General features: G+C 40.1%; 2 protein-coding genes across 3 annotated transcripts in view; one reads left to right on the forward strand and one right to left on the reverse strand.

Moving 5' to 3' along the window:
- Positions 1–24043, reverse strand: LOC139935194 (uncharacterized). Its single transcript, XM_071929670.1, has 2 exons — positions 23660–24043; positions 1–4767 (listed from the first exon to the last, which is right to left on the reverse strand). The coding sequence occupies exons 1-2, from the start codon at positions 23793–23795 to the stop codon at positions 2756–2758; spliced, it is 2148 nt and encodes a 715-aa protein (XP_071785771.1). The 5' UTR covers positions 23796–24043; the 3' UTR covers positions 1–2755.
- Positions 1–25606, forward strand: part of LOC139934975 (ribosomal biogenesis factor-like) — an 84837-nt gene that overhangs the window by 5150 nt on the left and 54081 nt on the right. The window lies entirely within an intron of this gene.

Genomic DNA, 25606 nt, shown 5'->3' on the forward strand with positions numbered 1-25606 from the left:
AGATTTATTTTTATTTTAGTAATTTTTACAAACACAATGTAAACACAGTTGTAATGGAAAGTTTATCTTGTACAAAAAGAATTCCAAATGCAACAACTTGATATTCTTAGACACATTAAAGGCAGTGGACACTATTGGTAATTACTCAAAATATTTTTAAGCATAAAACCTTTCTTGGTGACGAGTAATGGGGGAGAGGTTGATGGTACAAAACATTGTGAGAAATGACTCCTTCTGAAGTGCCATAGTTTTTGAGAAAGAAGTAATTTTCCACGAATTTGATTTCGAGACCTCAGATTTAGAACTTGAGGTCTCGAAATCAACCATCTAAACGCACACAACTTCGTCTGACATGGGTGTTTTTTTCTTCATTATTATCTCGCAAATTCGATGATCGATTGAGCTCAAATTTTCACAGGTTTGTTATTTTATGCATAAGTTGAGATACACCAGCTGTGAAGGCTATTCTTTGACATTTACCAATAGTGTCCACTGCCTTTAAGCGATTCTCACTTTTAGGAAAAGATGGCGCAACAACATGTTTAGAACACAACCAGTTAAATACCAGATAATGTCACATGACGCTACAGCTGGTCGCCCTCGGTCCAATTTCACAGACCTACCTTAAGCACAACTATCAGCCTAGCACCAACAACAAATTTGCTTTAAACAAGTTGGTAACCAGCCAAAGTAATCAACGTAATCATTAACCTTAGTAATCATATTGCATCTTTGACTCGTATCCTGATTTCTTTTGTTCAGCAGAAATTTTGTGATTATTTTTTGCTTAAAAGTGTAGCTTTATATAGTTGCGATAAGCAAAATAATTTTGTGCTGAGCAAGTTTTGGAGATACACCTGATTACAAAAAGATCATGATGGATCAAAATTAATCTTAATTCATGTAGTTAATGATAAATCTGCTTAATCAGACTTTTTTTGGCAAAAACCCCAAACACATTTTCCGCTAAAAAAAAAATAGACACATTTTCTGCTAAGCCCAAGCAAGCAGCAAGTTGTAAATAGACATGGAGTTTGGACTGGTATCACAGCTGTTTCATGCTTTGCCACTTAAAGTGCTAAGCAGCTCTTTGAAAATGGTCCAAGACTAACCACAGGTTTTCATAAAGTTTGGGAACCATTATCATTCACAGTAACTAATGTTTACAATTATGTTTTTACACATTAAAAAGAGACTGAACAAATTTAATGAGGTAGCAGAAATTGGTTCACGTGAAAGCACATTGGCTATCCACAACCCAAATAACTGGTGACTTGTGATGGAACATTTTCTTTTTATAATCGCACAACGATGGCCTGGGCCTACGTTCATAGAGCTTTGTAAGCATGAAATGTTTGCTAAGCAAAACCAAATTATGCTTACCAGAGTATTAAAGGTAACCAGCCAAAATACCAGGTCATGTGTACACATTGTGACTGGTATCCTGCTTTTCTTCGCTCAGCAGAAAGCTGTTTTGAGCAGCTCTGAAATTGTGGATCGTAAGACAATGTTTGACTCGTGCGCTACCCAAGTGGTCCTGTAGCATGCACTGCAGTTGGTTGCCTCCAAGTTGCCTGCAAAAGTTGCCTGGTGTGACAAGGCCTCAACGCTCCTAAGCTGTAGCCGAAGATGGAGCTTAAGCCTTTGTTTAAGCTGGAGCCAAAGTTGGAGTCTAGGCCGGAGCTTATAAGCTGGAGCCTTTAAGTGGAAGCCTATAAGTTGGAACATGTAACCTCGAGCCTAAAGCAGAAGCCTAAACTGAAGCATAAGCTAGAGCCTATGCAGTGGTTTCCAAAATAGCCAATGTGTGTATTTTCCCATTGTCTGCCTAGTACTGAGCATGTGCATTTATGGAGTACTCTGTAAGCCTGCTGCTACCAATGGAAGACTTTTGAGACGCTTGATGGCAGCAGACTTACCGAGTAACATACATTGTTCTCGGTAATGTGCGCATGCTCAGAACTACGCAAACAATGGAAATATACCTGGTAAGTCTGCTGCAACCTAGCGTTCCAAAGTTTCCTGATACAAATCTCCTGATACAAACTGGGAAATTGTAAACCATCTCTTCAAATGTAATCTTCACATTTGATGTTCAGATTTGTCTAAGCTAAGCTGTTCAGAATGCGATTCAATATACTTCGTTATTTTTTTCCTCGGCGGTTTTATTGTTCCTCAACACTTCAATTCTCTACTTTCAGTTTGGACAATAAATTATATTTTCCCACACTTTCTCTGTAAAGCTTTTATCGTGATCCTCACAAATTGGAACCACAATTGATTTTATGTAATGCTCATGTATAGTATTTTCAAGGTGGAAAGTAGAAAATAAATTATTTCTCAAATAAACCAGGGTATGTTTTACCACCACCTGTCTTTTAAACCACCTTCATGTCCCAGGGAAACTGAAATTATCACATACTATTTACAAAATAATAAGTTATGGATTGATTCTCTCTCAACATTTAATAAATATTTATCTCTAAGATGATTTTTTCCATCTAAAGGTATATATTTTATTCGGACTGATATTCAAAATAAAATAAAATATTTTCCAAATATGTAAAAAAAAAAAAAAATAAAAAAAAATTGAGGGCTGCTTCAACAATTAACTCACAATGAGCGTTTAAAACAAAATCCAATTTCGTTCAATATAAATTATAAGCAATCAACATTTTTTGAAGATTTTATTCAAATCTGAGTTGAACCGTGAATTGGTTAATGTAAAGATTGATATCTTAAAAATTCGCAGAGATTAGTGTTTCTTCCACATTAGTACAAAGCACGGATGACCATTGCATTCGTAACCGACAATAATTTTGGGTCTAAACCGAAGTCCTCTGAACATGTAGCTTTGCTGTGCAAGTTCATTGTGTCTCACATCTGTCTGTACTTGCCACTTGACCGCCTTCCCCGGAGTGAAGACAGCTGAAAATAAGACCTGCCCAAGATGGTCGTAGGAGTCCAGGTACTCCAGAACCCTGTCCATGTTTGCATTAGTCCTGATTTGTAATTGAAGTTCCTCCATCGTAAGGTTATCATAGGAGGTCCAAGACTTCACCTTCGCTGTGTTCAAAGAGTAAGTGAAATGTCTCACTCCGTCTAGTGAAGCGACACTTTGAATTGAAGGAACATAGTTCTGCGCATTGAGCGAGGCAGTAGACTCTCTTAATGTCCCACCTAGCCTGTAAGTATTGTTTGATGGAGTCTTGCTGAAAGTAGCTGTGAAGCGGATCTGTCCGTTGTAATTGAAGCTACTGTAGCTGGTCACGAAGTTGAGAAAGAAGCCTTCTATAAGGTTGTCCAGGTTGATGTTGTAAAGTTCCGTGTTTGTCACACCGTGAGCAAGTTTATGTGATGTAAAGTTTCCATTGGTTTGTCTCTGAAAAACAGCAGCAATGTACGTTTTGTGATTGACATTGTAAGCATTAATCCATTCAGGGTAGTAGTAGAGACGGGAAACGGCTTCGACTAGTAGAGGGAATTGATTCTCTCCAATTTTAGAGTTCATGAGAGTGTAGTGTCTCCAGCTTTCTCTGGCGAGATACTCCCCGCAGTCTTCTATCAGAAGGTTCTCACTGGGCCACTCGGTCAGCGAAGACATCATTCCACCGAATACCTGCTGTACATTCTTGCGGTTATTGTCACTTAGGATTACCACCCAACTCTGAGAGTCCGATTTGTGTTTCCTGCCAAACCTGGATTTGGTAATTTGAGATTCCTGGTGGAAGAGCATTATCTCGTTATCGTGAGAATCCCCCTGCTGCCACCAAGCCTGATTGTTGTTGACATGAACCCCGAGGCCGTGCCATGTATCTCTGTGTTCGGATGCAGGTGGGTTTGGATGCTTGGTCAGGAGCTTGAGAGAGTCTGAGTTGAGAACCATTCCCGATGTTAGACCTGTAACGAATCGCATCAAATCGTAGGTGGTTGACCACCACCCAAGGGATGAGTCTAACAGATTGTATGACATTGTGTTACTATTGAGACCGTCACCGTCAGTTAGAGGGATGTTTCCTTCGGCGAAGCTGACCGCTGGGACGTGGTTGTTGTGTCCAGCTTCTATCAACCGATGAGGACCAATCCTTGTCCTCCACATCCCGAGTGGTTTAAGCACCTGTGCCCGAACAAATGAGACATATTTATCCTTGCTGATTGTCTCAATCACACGGCCTAGGACACAGTATCCAAAATTTGAATATTCATATTTTATCCCTGGGGCGCGGCTAAGTGGTTGTCTCATCATGTAAGAGATGACGTCAGAAGGTGTAAGGTCACGGTTCAAGCCCATCTCATCGGCAATGTTAACCACGTCGTGACCTCTTGAAAGATACACAGAGTTCATCATGGGGTCATAGAGCCGGGATGTAGTCTGGCTCCAGCCTGCTGTATGGTGCAGTAAGTGTTCCACAGTGATGTCATAAAGACGAGGATCCACACGTCTTCCGTCATTAGATGCAGGTTGAAATGAAGTCAGGATACCGTCTGGGCCGAACACTGTGTCTGACAAGTGCAAGTTGCCGAGCTCTACCAGTTTGAGGACTGTCACTGCCGTGATGGTCTTGGACAGGCTCGAGATGGGTTGGAGGGTGGTTGGTTTCATTGGGGCGCCCTCATCCGTTTGTCCGTAACCCTGTGTGTAGACAACCCGGTCACCATGAGCCACACCGAGGGTGGCACCGGCGTAATGGTTGTCTTTCAGAAATTTCAGCACCTGCTGATCCAGATCTCGAGTTTCAGGAAAGGTTTCCTCAGTTGTATCAATATCTGCATAAAAATACAAAATATACATAATGTTGATTTTGTGTAACAATACAAACCGAAGAAAGTCCATACCGGGTAAGTGCTATCAATCTTTGCAAAAGAAAGATAACACAGAGTTGGGATAATATGCCCCACTTGTACAAATTAATTTATGTATTCATCTATAAAATAGCCTGATTGCTCGTCGTCAGTCGAAATGTGGTATCTGTTTTGTGTTCGCCTGAAAGCCTATTATTGCAAAATGTATAGGCATGTGAAGTACTCCCTGATTTCAAAAAAGAATTTTACTAAAATAGATACAATGCATGCTTACAATGCTGGAGGAAGGGGCTGTCAGAATGCAGTAGGATCAATGCTCCAGAAAGCTTAGGTCAAGTAAGTATTAGTAGTGTAATGGGTAAACTGCCTGAGGGTGGCTTCCGCATACGTGTTGACACGATACTTCAAATCCAAGTAAAAATCATCCATACAGAGAAATCAAAGGGGACAGCAATACCCCTTGTGTTGGTTTCGGCCCCCATCAATGCCAGTTAGCTTGAGGAGCTCCGAAATTGTTTAACCCACTCCGGTGACCCGAGGTATTCGTTGTTGTAACCCGTAAAGGGCTTCGGTGTTCGGGGCGGTGGGGAAAGCAAAATATTTTGTTTGAGGGCCACACTTTGTGAGAGTTTGAATGGCGATGAAAAGTTTGGATTAAAGGTGTGATGTATTGTGTTTATTAGCAGAGCTCTGGAAACCTGCACAAGCAAGGGTGAAATTGTCCCTGGTCTAATTGGGTGGAATATAATAAACATATTTTTCAAAAGACCCTTTTTCTTGCGTTGATATAAACCCTTTGGGATATTTATTAAAAATCCAATACTACACCAAAATGCACAACGGCGGTTGAGCTGCCCTTGCTCTGTGGTTTGTACGGTTGATGAGCGAAAGGCAGCGGATGGAAATGACCGACATATATCACAAGAAACCAGAAAGCAAGTTCGCTTAAAAATGCAGTGTCGATATAGGGCTTGCTGGTCACTGAAAAAATAAACAGTTTTCCAGGCCTACATTTCACCTTATGAAACTGTGAGCACATGGACAAATACTTGATGTGTTTGCGGAATAACCAACTTCACTTATAGCTGTTCAACATAGACTACGTGTACGTGTAAAATGTTAGGAAATGTTTATTTTTTGCTGCAATCCATTGTAAACGAAAAATATCGTCTAGAATTGCCAGGAAATTAACTGAAATATGAGCTGGCCATATGTTATCATTTTCAAATATATCGACAAGTTGTGACTTGTGATCGTAATAGCGTTGATGGTACAATGCACTCCCTGACGATCGTTTTCAAAACATTCCCATGTCCTTCCTATGACCTTCCTAGATAATTGTAACAAAAAAGAGGAAGCCCATTTTGACATAATACAATGAATAATTCATCTATACCGACAATCAGTGAACCGTAGTTCCAGGCCTACATTTTACTAACTCGAAGAAATTGTAGGTAGGTTGAACAAATATTGGTAATGTTGTTGTTGTTATATCCTTTATACCGGCTGTAGAAGGTGGGTATCAGAAAGGCCCACTATGGGGACAGGGCAGGAAGTACCCCCTCCCCATTCATTTTCCTTCTTGTTCACAAATTTGTTATGAAACATGGAATCAGTTTCATTCTTGTATTTAGGGAAAGCACCTTTTGGTAAGCACTCTTAAAATTAAAGGCATTCGTGTTACTGTATGAGAGAGCTTGATTTGGGAGGTCTAATTGTGATAAAGATTTAAAGGCAGTGGACACTATTGGTAATTACTCAAAATAATTGTTGGCATAAAACCCTACTCGGTAACAAGCATTGGAGAGCTGTTGATGGTGTAAAACATTGTGAGAAACGGCTCTCTCTGAAGTAACGTAGTTTTCAAAAAGAAGTAATTTTCCACCAATTTGATTTCGAGACCTCATAATTAGATGTTGAGCATCTGAAAGCACACCACTTCGTGTGACAAGGGTGTTTTTTCTTCGACGACGAATTGAGCTCAATCTTTCACATGTGTGTTTTATGCATATGTATGATACATTAGGTGAGAAGACTCAGAGTGTTTGACAACTACACATATAGTGTCCAGTGTCTTAATGACAACAAAAACTTGGTTAGAGCATGAGGCAGACCAACAGCAGCTTTCGATATAAAGAATTTTCAAAATCATTTCACTTTGAAGTTATGTGGTTCTGGAAAACGATAATACAACTATCTGCGTTCATCCCCCAACCCAAAAGACAAAATGTGAATCTGAGAAACGTTACTGTCAGAAACGTTTCTGGGATCGTATATTCCAATTACAGATTACTCATTCCTGGACAAAACCGCTCTGGATTTTTGGCAACATCTCAAAAAACGTACCACATTTTGAAATAACACTATTTTGCACAGGGTGGATTTCACAAAGAGTTAGGACTAGTCCCAACTTAGGACTAGTCCTAAGAGATACTAAGAGATAGGACTGGTCCTAAGTTAGGACCAGTAACTCATCCTAACTTAGGACTGGTCCTATCTCTTAGCATTGCCTAGGACTAGTCCTAAGTTAGGATTACCTTTGTGAAATCCACCCCTGGTTAGTTTAGTGTATATAAAATTATCTGCATTTATAGCGTTAAACAATCAAGCGGTTCCAAACACAAAGTAGGACCCTGTTAAGTATTTCCCTTTAAATGCACTTGGCAACTTTGGCAATTGTCAAAGACCAGTCTTCTCACTTGGTGAATCTCAACATATGCATAAAATAACAAACCTGTGTAAATTTGAACTCAATTGGTTGTCGAAGTTGCGAGAGAATACCGGAAGAAACAAAAACCCTTGTCGCACAAGTTGTGTGCTTTCAGATGCTTGAATTCGAGACCTCAGCATTCAGAGTTACTTGTTTGTCGACATAAGCTTGGGCTTAGATTTTCAAAATAAAATTAGCAAGGTTTGCTGTTTTTTTGAAAACCTTTTATGTGGAGATTTAGGGCTGCAATAAGATTGTGGTATTAGGATTTACTGTAGAGAGAACTTTGATTTGGGGGGTCTATTGTGATAAAGATTTAAGCTTCTGAAGTGAAGACTTGTGTTTGAAAGCTCCAAGACTCCATAACAGAGTCTCACTGAGGGTTTTTGATCATTGTAAAGCTCCCCATCAAGTATTTTGGAGTTATAGTTGGATCCAGTAATCCTATCCCATTTGGATTAAGTGAAGCTAAGCTAATCCGTTAAGGAGCTTGGATGCTAGGTCTGACACCAAATGAAGCATCTTATCCTAGGGGATTTGAATGGGCGGGACCCATGGTTTAGTGCACAGAAAAGGCTGATGCAGAGGGTTTTCTGTTGATCTATGGTTGACTGACGGATGACTGTCATCCTCATCACCCACAGGGCAATCCAGAAGGAACCTAGCCTTGATCAAGGCGCTCCAGCCAGCCGCGACCTGCATAATCCGAGTCCCCACTGAATTCCGCCAGCGCATATGCCCCCATACATAACACAAAGCATGCATTTAAGTACATCGTACTGTACATGCACTGGGCCGGGGAAACACTACGCCAACAGCCTTGAATCAAGGCTACAAGCAACCCAGTTTACTCTCAAGCTGAGCGTATAACTCCTAAACCATTTCTTGGCAGGTAGTTTAGGGGATTGCAGTGTGACGTGCCAACTTAAAGATTAAGATTCGTATTGAATACGAAGCCCAACAAAAACACCGAAGGCGAAGCTTGGGCAACATTGGTAGCAATCCCTCCTTTTATGTGTGTTTCCTTGCAGTCTGTAACAGTAGACAGTTCTAAGCTCAACCCCTCTCTCGACCTGAGCCTGTAGTGGGGGGTTTTGCACCCAGCCGACGGCATAATACCCTCTGGGAAGTTGTGGCAGTGTGTGATTGTCCTTCGTTAAATCCCACCATTACCGAGCTGTTGTAACTGTGTTTATCACAACAAAACCAACCCCGGTTTTAACAATCGGCTGGATTTACAGGGATATAGTTTCAATTGTTGAAATCGCAGTTCCTTTGACACAATCTCAATTCTGTCCAGTTTCATTAGCCGACTATAATCGGGTTTATATTTATAGCACAGCCCACTATGATTATGAACCTTGTGTAGATAACGAAGTTATTCACTTCCCCTGATCTCAATTAATTTCAAACAATTTTAATTTTGATTTTAGCCTTCGAGAAAGACTCTGCAAGGAACTCAATAATTATTCACTTCACCTAATCTCGGTACAAAGGGAAGGTACACGTTTGGTTATTACTCAAAACAAATGTAAACTTAAAAACTGACTTGGTAAAGAGCATTGGAGAGCTGTTGATACTACTAAACATGGCCTAGCATAAATTTTGAAATAGAGGTAATTTCTCCCTAAAGTCTAATATTCCTATCTGAAAGCACACAAGTTCGTCCAACAAGGTTGTTTTTTCTTTCATCATTTTCTCCCAACTCCGATGACCAATTGAGCTCAAATTTTCACAGGTTTGTTATTTTATGCATATTGTTAAGATACACCAAGTGAAAACACTGGTCTTTGACAATTACCAATAGTGTACCTTCCCTTTAATTCAGGCATTTTCAATTTTAATTTGAGCCTTCGAGAAAGACCCTGCTAGGGTCGAAACTCGAAAAGTCAGACCATAAACTATTTTTTGTTGTTGCAATAATTCAGGTACATATACATAAATAGTGGAAGAACATAATTATATCGTTTTAATCGTAAAGTTTATTTTCCTTTGGGGGTGCACGTCCCTCCCCTTCTTGCCACGCCCCAACCCAAACTCCCAACCTTGCGCGCATACAGAGGTTTGAGCGGGGTCCGGGTTCATCGTCTTGTGCTACTCAAATATATAATTGATTTAAGTAATACAAAATTCGTATAATAATGTCTAACAACGAATTCTCAGAGTCCCTGTTTAATATTAACAGGAAAGTTGTGAACACACATAACATACAACAAAAGGTTTGCCAACATCGTAGGCCCAGTCAAACGTCGATAATAAAGAAAGGAATTTAATATAACTGTCTTTAATAAAGTGGGTACTTAATCGAAACAGGATCAATGCACGATCACCATCACACTAATTCCTAAGAACCAATAACCATCACAAGAACCAATAGCAGAACAAAAGATCCGACAGTTACATACCCCGGCCGCAAACATGTCAATATTTCAGCAGATATGCTATTACAGAACTATACACGCAAGTTGCATAGATGTACAATGTAGTTATGCCATGAATGTGGAACTGGTTCAACATTCAGCAGTTGTGTCTATGGTGTGTGTTTTATCACTGATGGAGAATCTGGTTACTTGTTGAAGCTGTATTTCACGGACGACCATGTGGTTTTAGAAATGAACCCAGTTGATTTCTCTTATGCCTCAATATTCAACGGTCGTGTCCATGCGTATGTTTTATCACTGATGGAGAATCTGGTTACTATTTGACGCTGTATCTCATGCAAAATCACTTGGTTCTAGTTATAAACTGGAGTGCATTTCTCTTATGCTGTGCATATTAGACTGTGGATCAACATTCAAACGTCATATATGAGTTTTATTAGTGATGGGAAATCTGTTTATTTTTATTTTTTATTTTTATTTTTTTATAAAGCTGTATCTAAACGCTGCATCTCACGCCGCAACTTGGTTTTAGAAATGAAAAGCAGTGGAGTTCTCTTATGCCGTGCATATGGAACTTTAAATAGTGGTTCATCATTCAACAGTCTTTCTATGTATAAATATAGGCGATATCTGTTCTCTGATTGAGAATCTGGTTACCTTTTGAAGGTGTATCTCATGCAAAACCACGGAAGTGGTTTTAGAAATGAACTGTAGTAGCTTTCTCGTGCGAATTATCTCCTCGTATTTCATAAATAATTATTTATTGAACACCTAGTACTCGTAGTCAAAGCACACCTGTGTAATGAGCCGCTCTTTATTGATCCAGTTACGGACTCTTTTCATGTACGAGACACTTCGCGAGACTCAAGCATGTTAGACGGATGGTCGTCACCGGGGAAATATCACCAAAGCTCCTCGAGGAATGTCATTCAACGAGTCGCTCCTCTCGGTGACTTTTGAAATGGTCTATTATTACCATTTGCGGCTTGAGTTGTGAAGTGGAATAGCAACTTAATATGGGAGTTTCCATCTGGGAACCTGTCAACTTACAAGAAGACACACTACTCTGAGTGTATAGAAATGATTGATGGCTTTGAAACATTCCAGGCCCGTATGCAAGGGCAAGGGCACCAAGGCATTTTCTCCTTGGTAAAAGGCATCCCAATGAGGAAAGTGTTCTACTTGAGCATTTCAAGGGCACCCACGCAAAGACGAGTTTTTCCATGAGCTGTCAGAATTGAGTGTTCGTAGTTATTCTCAATACCCAAATGTTGGTTTAACAAATGATTCCTTGCCTAATTTGTTCTATAAATTAAAACCTAATAAGTGTTCACACAAGCGATGACGGGCCTTCGTAACATCAGTCACGTGTTGTATTTTTGTATTACTTTAAACTGCTGCAATACGTATAATTGAAATTGACAACTCCTTAAAGCCATTGGACCCTTTCGGTACAGGAAAAAAAAAAGTTCACAGATTTACAAATTTACAGGGTTTACAGAAGGTAATGGTGAAAGACTTCTCTTGAAATATTAGTCCATGAAATGCTTTACTTTTTGAGAAAACGGTAAAACAATATAAATTCTCGTTAACGAGAATTACGGATTTGTTATAAACACATGTTATGACACGGCGAAACGCGCGAAAACAGGTGTGGGTTTTCCCGTTATTTTCTCCCGACTCCGATGTCCGATTGAGCCTAAATTTCCATAGGATCAGGCCTGATACTTCACGGAGGCAACGGAGGCGATTGCCTCCGTTGCCCCTTGCCATTGCCTTGGTGCCCTTGAATGCTCCAGTAGAAATTTACAATTTCATCATAGGGTGCCCTTTGCCACAGAGAAAATGCCTTGGTGCCCTTGCCCTTTCAAAAACGAAGCATACAGGCCTGCAGGATTGTTATTTTATATATAAGTTGTGATACACGAAGTGTGGGACTTGGACAATACTGTTTACCGAAAGTGTATAATGGCTTTAAAGCCACTGGACACCTTTGGTATATATTGTCAAAGACCACTCATCTCATTTGGTGTATCCCAACATAATGCAACAACAAAGTTGTGAGATCATAGTAAAAGAAAAATACCCTTGTTGCACAAATGTGTGTGCTTTCAGATCCATACAAGGGGCTTCAGGTCTGTAGTCTTTTTTTAGATTCAACTTGTTAAAGGAACACGTTGCCTTGGATCGGTCGAGTTGGTCTTTGAAAAACGTTTGTAACCGTTTGTTGTAAAATGCATATTATTAGAAAGATGATTTAAAAGTAGAATACAATGGTCCACACAAATTTGCCTCGAAATCGCGTGGTTTTCCTTTTACTTTGCGAACTAACACGGTCGGCCATTTATGGCGAGTCAAAAATTTGACCCCCATAAATGGCCGACCGTGTTAGTCGACGAGGTAGGAAAACCACGCAATTTCGAGTGATACTTGTGTGGATAATTATATTCTACTTTTAAAATATCTTTCTAATCATATGCATTTTATAACAAACGGTAACAAACGCTTTTAAAAGACCAACTCGACCGATCCAAGGCAAGGTGTTCCTCTATAGTGAGAAAATACCACTTTTTGGTAAAGACAATACGTTACTTCAGCCGTTATACTCGCAATGTGTTGTACTATCAATAGCCCTCTCTTTGTTTTAATACGAATGAATATTTGGAGTAATTACCAATAGTGTACAGTGCCTTTAATAGCCGCAGCTATGTGATTGTAATTGGCCGTCCCTTATAACTCGTGATGAGGAAAGAAACGAGGCGGGAATTTCCTCGGTAAGAAACGTTCACTCCTCCGTATCCCACCGGCCTTCGATAATCTACTCGCCCTTCCGTTGACCCAGTTACGTACGTGTACCGGTATATATATAAGCCTTTTAGGATATTATAACAGTTAGCATATCATACCATAGCCACTACTGGAGCAAACCTGAGTTGATTTGAAATTACCGGCTTGTCAAGTTTTCACCTCTAAAAGTCTTAATGAAAGATTGGTTTTGAAGCATTCCCATTGACAGTTTGATTCCTTTTCTCTAGTGTCGTGCTGTTATTGAGAAAACTTTGAACATACTGAAATGTGTCACGGAAACGCAGTCCTTTTCAACACTTTCTACATTATGTACATTATTATATACCATGAGCGTGTTTGGATGTAACATTTACGTTTAAGTGCATGATACTATTCACCTCATGGCATTTGAGCAAACATTTTACATTTAAAGACAACCACAAGGTTAAAACATTCATGCACTTTGTTTGAAAATGCGTGTCCCCGTTATTATAATCAGTAAAGCGCTGACGCAAGCTTTGGTGCGCATCAGTCTCCTGACGATCACTTCAGCGAGCTAGTCCAAACTTCAGACCAATTAAAGAACTCGCTCCGCGGCATTAGCAGTCCCAGCCAATTTTCTTTGTCTTCTGCCCAGGTAGAAGTTAAAAAGCAGGACAGTTCTTTTCAGAACTGAGAAGTCTTCCGAGCAATCCAATAAATCTACTCCGCGGTAGTAGAATATAGAAAGACCGTTTTCTAAAGAACACTACCTGGAGAGTATATATACACACATGATCTTACCGCAAACCAAATGTATTGATACCTCACCATGCAATGCCTCAAATCATGTATATGCATTTGTATTGTTTTAGTTTTTTTTTCGTATGTCCTGCTGACACATTTATGGTGTATACGTTTGGGAAAGCGTTAACCACCTAACCTCTTGTCATGGACATCTTGTAATGAGACCTTGAGTCTTTTTCAAACACGTGGTAAGGGAAAACTTGAACAACTTCCCGCGTAATTAACTTGCCCAATGCATTTCCTATGGGAAGTTCATAATGATGTTAAAGGACACACTGTACTAGTTTAGTGTCATCATGGTTTATGTTGAAATTAACAATGGGAGACTTTGGGACGCTAGGTGGCAGCAGACTTACCAGGTAAATTTCCATTGTTTACGTAGTTCTGAGCGTGCGCGCATGACCAAGAAAAATGGATTTTACCTGGTAAGTCTGCTGCCACCAAGCGTCCCAAAAGTCTCCCATTGCCAACATGATACTCATCATTGTTATATAATGGATACATTAATGAGTACAGAGTTTATGATGTTAAATCGCTATATGAGATTTTGAATTGTAAGTGTTTTTGGATGAAGCAAACTCACACGATATACACTAGTACATGTATACACACTACAAATTTCAATTAAAGGAACACTATACGGAATTGTTTTTTGCTATCAGAGAAGTTGCTGACAGTGTAAGCACGTTATCCACCATATACATAAACTGACAACCCTGTAGAAGTTGGAGATCGACTGGATTTCTGGGTCACGAGAGAATAGTTGACACCGATTACAAATTTTGCATTAAAAATGGGTGACACGCTCACTTACCGATCAACTCCAAACGCGAAATTAGATAATTTATTTCTCATCGAATATGACATTTCAGACAGAATTGTTTCAAGGGATGTTTTCTACTATCATCATCATTAGACTGTGTGAGTTTTGTGTATATCTGACTGTGACCTTCATGTTTTTTGTTTCTTGCCAATTCTGTAATATTCCTTTAAACAACTTTGATTAAACTCCGTTAATTATACGTTCAAAGAATCCATGACCACTCAAATGATGTTATCTCATGGGAAATTCTATTGTGCTCATAGACGTTATTCAAGAAAATCTGATGGTTTTGCCATAATTCCCACTGGCTCAGCTTTGTTGAACCGAGTTTCAACCCAAACAATCACTAGTAAAACAGCAATCTAACCTTCACAGTTAAATTCGATCCAATCGCTCTTGTTTGTGTTTGAAAACACCTGTTTAAATACACCTATTTAAAGCCAGTGGACACTATTGGTAAATGTCAAATACCAGTCTTCTCATTTGCTGTATCTCAACATATGCATAAACTAACAAACCTGTGAAAATTTGAGCTCGATTGGTCGTCGGAGTTGCGAGATAACTATGAGAGAAAAAAAAAACCTGTCACACGAAGTTGTGTGCTTTCAGATGCTTGGTTTCGAGACTTCAAATTCTAAACTTGAGGTCTCGAAATCAAATTCGTGGAAAATTACTTCTTTCTCGAAAACTACGTCACTTTAGAGGGAGCTGTTTCTCACAATGTGTATACTATCAACCTCTCCCTATTACTCGTTATCAAGAAAGATTTTATGATGATAACTATTTTGAGTAATTACCAATAGTGTCCACTGCCTTTAAGCGTCTCCAAAAGTCAAACTGCTTTTTACTGTAAAGAATATCACACATGGTGGATATTATTATTGTTATATGACGAATGTCGGCTTTGGTTGTGGCCTTGATCAGGGAGTACCACAGAAAGTTTAGCACACTTTGAACAATAGATACACAGAGCAAGTCAAAAAGCCAAGCTATATTGAAATCCTAGCTATTTTGATAATATCATTCGCTTGGAAAAGACCCGACTGAAACTTCATAGTGGTGTTTCAGTATTATTGTGGAGTGTACCGCAGCCATCTTTGTTTGTGTTCACATTGGCAACTAAGTGCTTCGCGTAGTTAAGGACCAGACTATTAAACTTCCAGCCTCGGTTTGGTTATGTCAGGGATAAATGGAGGGAAACAGGACAATCAAGATGGCTGCCAAGTGATAATACCCTGTTGGTTTATCTAATGCCCTTATTCGATTACAATAATTGCATTTTAAGTGCGTGTTATCACAGATGCCTTAATTCACCCTAATTAAATATTGATTAACCGAAATGCCAGAGACCAGCCAGACGAACTGGTTTTCATCCCATCACGTCGATATTCTCGCCCGAACCGGACAAGTAATTGACCCCTCGCGCTATTGTGCAGGCTAAGGTTTCAAAGGAAGCAAAGAACAGAACAAATACGACGATAATGAGGGTTGCCTTTTGTCTGGGAGGTCCCCCGAAGGGTCCCCGGTCGATGAATGGGGGGGACGAGAACCGTGGGAGTGTCAACTAGGCGAGTTTACAGGTTGCTGTGGGGTAATCTATTGTGATCTGAACGGGCGTGTATTTCCCCCAAGAGAGAAAAAAACACCAGTAATGGAAAGCTCGTCCATGTAGAATGCCTGCTCCATTGTAATACAAAAGTGAAAATATAAGGACCGTTATTGGTAATATTTAGAGGTATATTGTAGTGGCTAATAACACAATCCATTTGGATAAGTAGACGGGGTAAGTTTGGGAATTTGAAACCTCGTATATTGTGATTGGATTTGGGTTTATAAATGAGCATGTTGACACCTATGGTTTGAGGGGATTTTCTGAGCTCTATCGCTCGTGTCAACAACAAGTATCTTGTTTAAAAATTGTTAAATTTGCCTCAAGGACTAAGAATTTTATTTAATTTTACGCATTCCACCGATGTGTAAACTACACTCCCGAGTATTGAGTGAAAAGGGTGTGATTGCAATATTGATGATTGATCAGTAGTGTCTCAACAATATCTGTACACACTGAGTGCAAACATCTATACCACTGTTAACTATTATTATTAATTTGTCACCAATTAATTTAACTACTTCACTTGCCGTCCCTAATAAGAGAAATGTTACGTGAAGATGGACACAGTCGTCCATACATCCTGATGTACGCATTCTCAGGTCTGGAACTTCACTCTTGAAAGAGCACGGCAATTGTCCTCTGATCAGGGGCATTTGCAAATGGTACCACGGTAAAAGCCCAGGGCACCCTGGCAATTGCTGTGGGTGAGTCTAATATTTCACAGAGGCAACGAAGGCACCCGTGTCCAATAGTCAGTGCCTTGGTGCCCTTATCTTTAAAAATACTCCAGTAGAATGTAACATTTCCCCATAAGGTGCCCTTTTACCATGAAGAAAATGCCTTGGTGCCTTTGCCCTTTCAAAAACGAAGCAAACATGCCCGTGTGGGCTGGCTATGGGTTATTTCAAGGCCCAGAAGAATGTTGAAGTTACTAGGAGGTTGTTGATGGAACCACGGAGCAAGGTATTATTATATCGACCATGACCTTGTAGCGACGGGGAGGAAGGTTGCCCAGTACGAGCAAACCGCGATCGTGGTCAGAACACGGTGGGCAGTTTGTGACACCACTGAGTTGCTCTTGTGTATTGAGACATCTGTGGACGTAGAAGTCATTCGGTCAACCCAATTGTTTTAACTGTTCAAGAATGTGCGTTCACTGCTTGATAGTGATACCACTCAATTTATATATTCAAAACTGCATTGCTGATAAATTATGGTTAGAATTATAGTTGAGGGTGCGTGGCGATAGTTCCAGCCCTTTTCACACGACGTAAAAAGAAAACATTCGTGGCGAAATTTGCTCAATGTTTAAAAAAAAATTACAAAATGAGCTTCGTGTGAAAGGACAGCAGTTTTGTATACACGTTCTACATTCCTTGCAAATTTTTTTTATCAATGTGAAATTTTTCAGTAGGCACTGACCTATACGACAAAAACTTCAGCCCATTTCACACGAGGGCATTTAGCAAGGGTTCCTTGCTAAAATTGTAGCAAGTTTGTAAAATTGTACAAAATGTAACTCGTGTGAAAAGACAACAATTTTTGGTCTCGTCCATGGTCCCTTGTAAAATGATGTCCAACATGTACTGTCTTTTAGTAAATGGTTTAAGTTACAGCCTTCACGATGTTAATGTATACACTGATCGATTATGCAGTGCTTCCCTTTGTTTTGAAATCAAATGACTAAGTGGTGTGGCCACATCCGATGGAAATGCGCAACATCAGGAGAAGAGTGGACCAGAATGTTGCAAACGTTAACCCCGTTTTGTCATTCTACAGAAGACGACCACATGGTCGAAACGTCAAGTGTTATACAATTATACATATAACTCAAATAAGATTGTCCCACCGCTAACATGCATTTGGCACCATTCTAATAGCATACATAGCTTCAAGTTATAATTTTATGCTCATGTTTCAAGGTTCGTACCTTGCTTATTTTTTAGACTAAATCTCTTGCTTACGTTCCTTTGTGCAGTGGTTTTAAAATACAAGGACCAGTGTACCAGTTTGTATAGATTGTGCGCACGGACGTATGGGAAGGCAGTGGACACTATTGGTAATTTCTCAAAAGAATTATCACCTTAAAACCTCACTTGGTAACGAGTAATGGGGAGCTGTTGATGATATAAAACGCTGTGAGAAACGGCTCCCTCTGAAGTGACGTAGTTTTCGAGACAGGAGTAATTTTCCACGAATTTGATTTCGAGACCTCAAGTTTAGAATTTGAGGTCTCGAAATCAAGCATCGGAAAGTACACAACTTCGTGTGACAAGGTGTTTTTTCTTTCATAGCCATCTCCGATGACCAATCGAGCTCAAATTTTCACAGGTTTGTTATTTTAATTCATAAGTTTGAGATACACCAAGTGAGAAGACTGGTCTTTGACAATTACCAATAGTGTCCAATGTCTTAAAGGGTGCAGAAGGGTTGATTTGCCCAAAACGCTACATGCGGGTAGGCCTAAGTACATGTTATTTGCTTGCTTTCCATGTCCAACTGTTTTTCCCGAATTTGGGAGGGCATGTCTCCCCCCCCCCCCACCCCCTGTTCCCAGGTCGTATTCCTCGAAAGCGTGCGGCCCCAACGAACTCGCTTCAAAAAAACATCAAGGCACTCATGCCATTGTCACCACACAGGCCCAACCCTTGCCTCCACTATTCATCTCCAATACAGGGGGCATGTGGGGTTGGAGCCAAGGGCCGCTTCCTCAAATCCCACACCAGCGATAATAGTTTGTATACAACCATTGATAGCTTAAAATCTGACGCCCTTTCAAGAGTTATCTCGCTCGGTGAAGAGTTGACAGAAACTAAAGTTGACATCGCTGCGGGTTAAGTGGGGTGTGAGACACCGCTTTAGGTGGATGTATTCAGAATGGAAGATATACGCACATTCCAACAAGGTATAGAAAGCTATGGGGTGTGTTGCAGCCCGCCATTTGTTCCTCAGTGATACAACTAAATAAACTCCCAAGCATACAGTGCAAAATGCTAATTATAAAAAAGAAAATACACGAACAGGAGTCCCACAGCTAAGGTAAAAATTTTCATTTTCATTGGCTCTTGAACTTATAAGTTTATTTCTCCCTCGAAATAAAAACACCTCCTACACAAATTTACAATTTCCTCATGGTCATGGTGCCATTTTACCAAGGAGAAAATGCCTTACAAAAACCAAGCCTGTACGGGCCAGCAATTGGGAAAACATGAACAGTTTACAGAAAACAGCTCGTCAAATTATTGTTCTTGTCATTAGCAAATACCGGAAGACGTTCCTGGGGATTTTTTTCCTCTACAGTGAACGCGTCCGGAAACTGAGCTCATCTGTGGTTTTAAAATCAACAATCCACATACAGAAGAATTATGTTAGTGTATTGTACCACTGCAAAAACTTCTGCCCGGTGTGTTGTTGTGATGTTTGTGTTTTGTTTATTGCGATCTGGCGCCCTTCTCAACTCGAGAGTTCATTGTTCGCCTATCGAGTCATGCCTCTTTGTAAATTAACCCATGGAGGAATAAATTGAATAATTTATCCCTCCATGATTAAACACACGACATTAATACACAGTAAATCTTTTTGTGTTGATTGTAGTAAGTTGAGTCCAGTTTTATTGCACGTTCATGGTCAATGTTTATTGCGTGTCTGTGACATGTGTGTAGTACATGTACATTCCATTGCGCCGTTGCTCAATGCTGCTGCTGCTCATGGAAGGAAAAAAAAACAAGAGCTCGGGCTGGAAATGAAATTATACGTATAACCATATCATCACAAATATATTTTTTTGGGGGGAGATTGTGATCGTGTGGACTTTAAAGTTGACACTCATCCTGATTGTGTAGCTATGTCCCAAATGCCCGTACTTAAAAACTCAAGTAAATGAATAACGTCATCTTGTTGTGTTGTACCTCGCCGGGTTTATCTTTAAGGGGGCTGCTGTCTGCCTTGCTTTTGTATACAAATATTTAATTGCTAATCTTAGCAATGGTGAAGTAGGTACTCAAAATATGGGGCATGTTGAATGTACACAGAAAATTGAGGGAATTCCATGTACATACAACACTGCAACAGCCTGGCACTGGTCATATAGAGCAAGCACCACAGACCAAAACATGCATGAATTTCAAATTAAAACTCGCCAACAAATGTTTTTGCCAACTTCAGGGCTGTGGGCAAACAGGCCCACCTAGCCCCCATCCTGCGTCAAGAAACCAAAGCCCGTAACAGTAACACATTCTTGAGGGATAACCTTGTTCCTCCATGAATGGCGGAGTTAAAAACAAACTTCTCACAAGCAGTAATGAAGTGTTATGTCATATTTAGACAGCGTGTGTGACACTCTTTCTGTAACTTAACTAGATGCCGTGGGCATCCAGTATTAACTCGATCTCTTGTTAGGGAAAGTTGGAACCACGTGTGAACAATTTTCACACCTGTGTGAAAAAAGTTCGACCAACCTAGCTCTCAGTTGTGCTTTTAGTTGTGTCTTTATCAAATGAAGAAGTATGCGTTTTGTGGTTGATTTGAATGGCAACAACTTGTAATGGTCACTTCGTATACCTTCGGATCACTTCGTAACCTGGTCACTTCGTACCTACGGGGCACTTCGTATCTTCGTGTCTCTTCGTAACCTGATCACTTCGTACGTTCGTGTCACTTCGTACCTTCATCATTTCGTACGTTCGTGTCACTTCGTACCTTCGTGTCTCTTCGTAACCTGGTCACTTCGTATATTTGGGTCACTTCGCATATTTGGGTCACTTCGTAACCTGGTCACACCGTACCCTTCGGGTAACCTCTCAATCTTTGTCAATTCGTAAGTTCGGTTCACTTCGTACTTTGGCAAAGTACGAAGTGTCCAAAAGTCATCCATAACTTTACAAAAAAGTTTCAAAGGACGACGGTGACCTGACACCAATGAAAGAGCAGTCCACCACCAGAGACTTTCCCCCGCGTACTGACGAATCAATTCCATCGCCTGTCATGATGTCACAACATCGATCTCATTGTTAAAACAACTTCTTTATATAATGTGTGAGTTTTGATATCATCCCCCCAAAACACCACCAAGTCCTTGGCACTTCAGCTCCGGTCTGTCATCCCACCTGACCAGGGAACTTGAAACAGTAGTAAAACATTACACATGGTGGAAGAAACATACAGTGACTGTGAGCATAGAGTAAGGACAGAGCTGCTCTGTCACTCCACGGGTAGGTCAGGCCTTGAGATGCCTGCCGATCGGAAGCCTTTACTTCAAATAGTGTTATTCCGCTCGATTTGCATTCATGACTACACAATTAGCGTCTTGGGAACAAGACTAGGTTAAAGGCACTATCCACTATTGGTAAATACCCCAACAAAATTGTTAGAATGAAAACTTAATTGGTTTACGTTCAATGGAGAGCCGTTGACAGTATAAAACATTGTGAGAAACGGCTCTTCTCTCTCGTGAAGTAATGTAGTTTTTGAGAGAGAAGTCATTTCAGACTAAGATATTTCAATTGAATTCGACTCTTCGAGACCTCAGCTGAGGTCTCCAATTCAAAGCAACTGAGAGCACACAACTTGTGCAATTAGTTTTTTCTTCGTTATTCTCTTGCAACTTCGATGACCAATTGAGTTCAAATTTTCAAAAGTTTGTTATTTTATGCACATGTTGAGATACACCAAGTGAGAAGACGGGTCTGTGACCAAAGGTGTCCAGTGCCTTTATGTTCCGTGTCGTGTTTTTCTCTGACCCCATTGAGTTTCACAAATTTTACCGAAATGTGTTGATAACAAAACCCCAGTCTTCCAATTTTTATAACCCCTGCTCTATAAATCTAACCATGGAGATGATCCAACCATGGAGGTACCAACATGCTTTTTTATGTTTCAATTCCTATAATACGATCGTCAATAATAGCGTCTCGCTCAAAGCCAATGACGGCGCCTGTTCCATGGAAGATGTTCTACATCTCCAACTACAATTCACCAGAGTCAATGGTCCACCCGGTGATGTTTTCATGGCAAACAAGAGAAAAGAACGTCTATTAGACTGCATTCCCCCAGTTGCATTTACTCCTGTCTACACCTGTGTTCTCCATAAGACGCAGATTGTGCACAGTCCATATTTCATCCTCCACAGTATTATAGAGGCATTTGCTCCGGATGTTTTTGTGTCTACTCCCATTTGTCTATGCCCCGTCTGTTAGATAAAAAGCCCCCAAAGTCTGCCGGCTACATCACGCCCAGTGATACCCAAAGCATGGTTCCAAGTCGATGTTACAGAATGATGGCAATGACAGAATAGAAGCCTTCTTTTGAAAACCATTTTAATCTCTTTTGAATAGGATTAATGACCATGACAGGACGTAGGGTGTTTGTCTTTCGGTGCTATACTTGAGCTCCATGGTATATGTGCACATCAATGTAAAGCGCAACGATCATTTTTTTTGGATTTGCGCTATATAAGAGCTGGTTTTATTAATATTATTATAAATAGGGGGGGGGGGGGTGCATTTTAAATTGTGTCCCCCACCCTTGAAAACTTGGGCGGGGGGGGGGGGGGGGGCATGTTCCCCTGTCATCCTATGATTGACGCCCATGCCTACCATCTGCCAATGGCCAAAAACACGTTTAAAGGCAGTGGACACTAATAGTGTCCACTGCCTTTAAACACTATTGGTAATTACTCAAAATAATTATTAACATAAAACCTTTCTTGGTGACGAGTAATGGGGAGAGGTTGATGGTATAAAACATTGTGAGTAACAGCTCCCTCTGAAGTGCCATAGTTTTCGAGAAAGAAGTAATTTTCTATGAATTTGATTTCGAGACCTCAGATTTAGAACTTGAGGTCTCGAAATCAACCATCTAAACGCACACAACTTCGTGTGACAAGGGCGTTTTTTTTCTTTCATTATTATCTCGCAAGTTCGATGACCGAGTGAGCTCAAAGTTTCACAGGTTAGTTATGTATGTTGAGATACACCAACTGTAAAGGCTAGTCTTTGACAATTATCAATAGTGTCCACTGCCTTTAAGCAGCACCACGGCCGATAGCAACCCTAAAATACACCGTTGCCGTTCTTCTAATTTTCATAATTAAAGGAAGTTTGCTTCCGATTGGATTAGCGCAGGTTGACCTAGGCCTACATGTACTACACGTGTAGTAACTATCAAGGCTTAAGGCGACCACAGGTTTTCCAGTGTTTGTATTTTTGTTGCAATTAGTTGATAAAATTATAGATAGGGGTGTGTATTTTAGATATCTAAGCAACGGTCGATTGCGTCTAATAAAGCTTAGAATAAGCTGTTCTTTATATTGAGGGATCTTTGAAGAAAGAAAATGATAAATGATGGCATAACGGCTGCGGTTGTTTTGTTATTAAATTTAGTTGAGAAAACCAAACTTTTGCGAAAGTTGCAGCTTGCTCGCAACTTTTCTTTTTTAGAGAAAATGTAAAGCATTGACTGGGGAATTACGACATCTGTACCGTTGGAATTTGAAACTGAGTTCAGCCAATTGCTAGAAATTTGACAAACTATAATTGAGAAATTAGAATTAGCTGATGTTCACTGCTTACACACCAAAAGAACGGAACCTGTTGTATGTTGTCTTGTCATTTAACCTTGGAGAAAGACTCTGCTAGTGCTATGATCGAGGCGTTGCATTTTGTGTCATGTTTTTTTTTTTTTTTTTTTTTTTTTTAACTGAGTAGCGTTTGTTGTTAACATGTTGAACTTCAGCTGCAATAATTGCACTATGGACCTACCTGGTTGTGGGCTTGTTTTCGATGGCTGTGGCATCCTTTGTCGCACGAGTCCATTGGTGCTTCCAGCTAGCAACATCACCACACATATCACCAGCATCGTCCTCCGAGAATCGCTCCGTGTTGCCCGTTCACCCATGGCTCGGGGGTACGGTTTGAAAGCGTGGACGGTAGAGTACTGTACGAACCCGGTTCACCGTGCGAAACTGCACTTAGTTCCTGAATGTTGGGACGTTGCTCTATTATAAAATCCTGATTGGTATAGAAAAAATGCTGGTAGAATGAGAGATGTCAAAGTTTACTGCTAGAATCAACTTCATTTAGAATAGGGGTGTATTTACCCACAGCGAGCGCCAGGTCTGCGAGATAAACGGTGACCAAACACAATCGGATACTCGTGTGGAGAGTATGGTTAGTGTGTTTTTCAATTGCCCGTTTGGCTCATACACGGTGTACGTGAGTTCACCTCGATTCGGTGACTTCACTCAACACTCAGTTGTCAATCACCGTGACGTAATACGGAAGTAACCAATCAGGCCACACGAAAGTTATTGGGGCATGACTGCTATACCTAATACTACGGTACTGAGTGTAATTGGTGAGTTATTGGGAATTGTACTGGATGTCCTGTGTAAAACAGTTCATCGCAGGTTTGAACGGTTCCTGTGAACCGAGGTTCGTGAACCTGTTGTCTTTATTAAAGAAAAAGACTTGCAAATTTGATTTTTCTACATTTTGTTTTAACATTCCATGAACGGGAAAATTAATGTCATTAAACTTTGATGTTTTGATTCTGCTTCATGTCGCTCTTGGTCCAAATCTGGGAATTTGTTTTATCAACTTAAAGGCAGTGGACACTATTGGTAATAACTCATGTAATTAGTAGAATAACACCTTTCTTGGTGACGAGTAATTGGAAGAGGTTGATGGTATAAAACATTTTGAGAAACGGCTCCCTCTGAAGTGCCATAGTTTTCGAGAAAGAAGTAATTTTCCACGAGTTTGATTTCGAGACCTCAGAAATAGAACTTGAGGTCTCGAAATCAACCATCTAATTGCACACAACTTCGTGTGACAACGGTGTTTTTTCATTCATTATTATCTCGCAACTTCGACGACCGATTGAGCTCAAATTTTCACAGGTTTGTTAATTTGTGCATATGAGATACACCAACTGTGAAGACTTGTCTTTGACAATTACCAATAGTGTCCACTGTCTTTAAAGAATGTCCCATCCCTAATAAATGTGGTACGGAAACCTTGAAGGGACATTGAGGAAACAAAGTAAGTCGGTCATCTCATAAACCTAAATCATACACAATGGGAGACTTTCTTAAAAGAACGCTAGGTGGCAGCAGACTTACCAGGTAGCTCTGAGCATGCTCAAATTACTGAGAACAATTGATTTACTTGGCATAACAAACTTCTGCAATTAAAACCATACTTATTACACATACTATAAAAGTCATGTATGAGGTGAGTATAGTTAGGTCATTATGATTTATGACTTGTACTCTGTCGTTATTGTGACCTAAGTCATATATTCGATACAATTCATAAATATGACGTGTTCTAAGTCATAACATGAGTTATATACGTAATAATTATGAAATGTTTAATTGAATTTTATGCTCCTTTTTTTGTTTTGATGTCCTTTTACGCTTCTGTATGTCGATCGCTAGCTAGCTGTCAAAGGAAAGTTCCCCACTGACATCATGTTTGTTTACTCCGGCACCGATGTATTATAAGATTTCCGATTTATAAGTGAGATAAGCCTAATTAATTAATAGAGACCACTTAAAACAGGAAATAATAACAGTATACCCTGACACATTGCTTGTGGATAGTATCACCCATCAGTGACACGTATTATCAACACATTTACGCCTAAGGAAGTCGGGGCTGGCTACCTAATTGTCAGTGAGTAGATTTTCATGTGTTTTGGCAATC

Source organism: Asterias amurensis, chromosome 3 (genome assembly GCF_032118995.1).
Source record: "Asterias amurensis chromosome 3, ASM3211899v1".
Lineage (NCBI taxonomy): Eukaryota > Metazoa > Echinodermata > Asteroidea > Forcipulatida > Asteriidae > Asterias > Asterias amurensis.

Bases quoted from the DNA above. Each gene is read 5' to 3' on its own strand.
- LOC139935194 (XM_071929670.1), bottom strand. From the start codon at position 23,795: ATGGGTGAACGGGCAACACGGAGCGATTCTCGGAGGACGATGCTGGTG. The intron at 4,768-23,659 runs GTAGGTCCATAG...ATTTTTATGCAG, and splicing joins GAAAACAAGCCCACAACCAG to ATATTGATACAACTGAGGAA.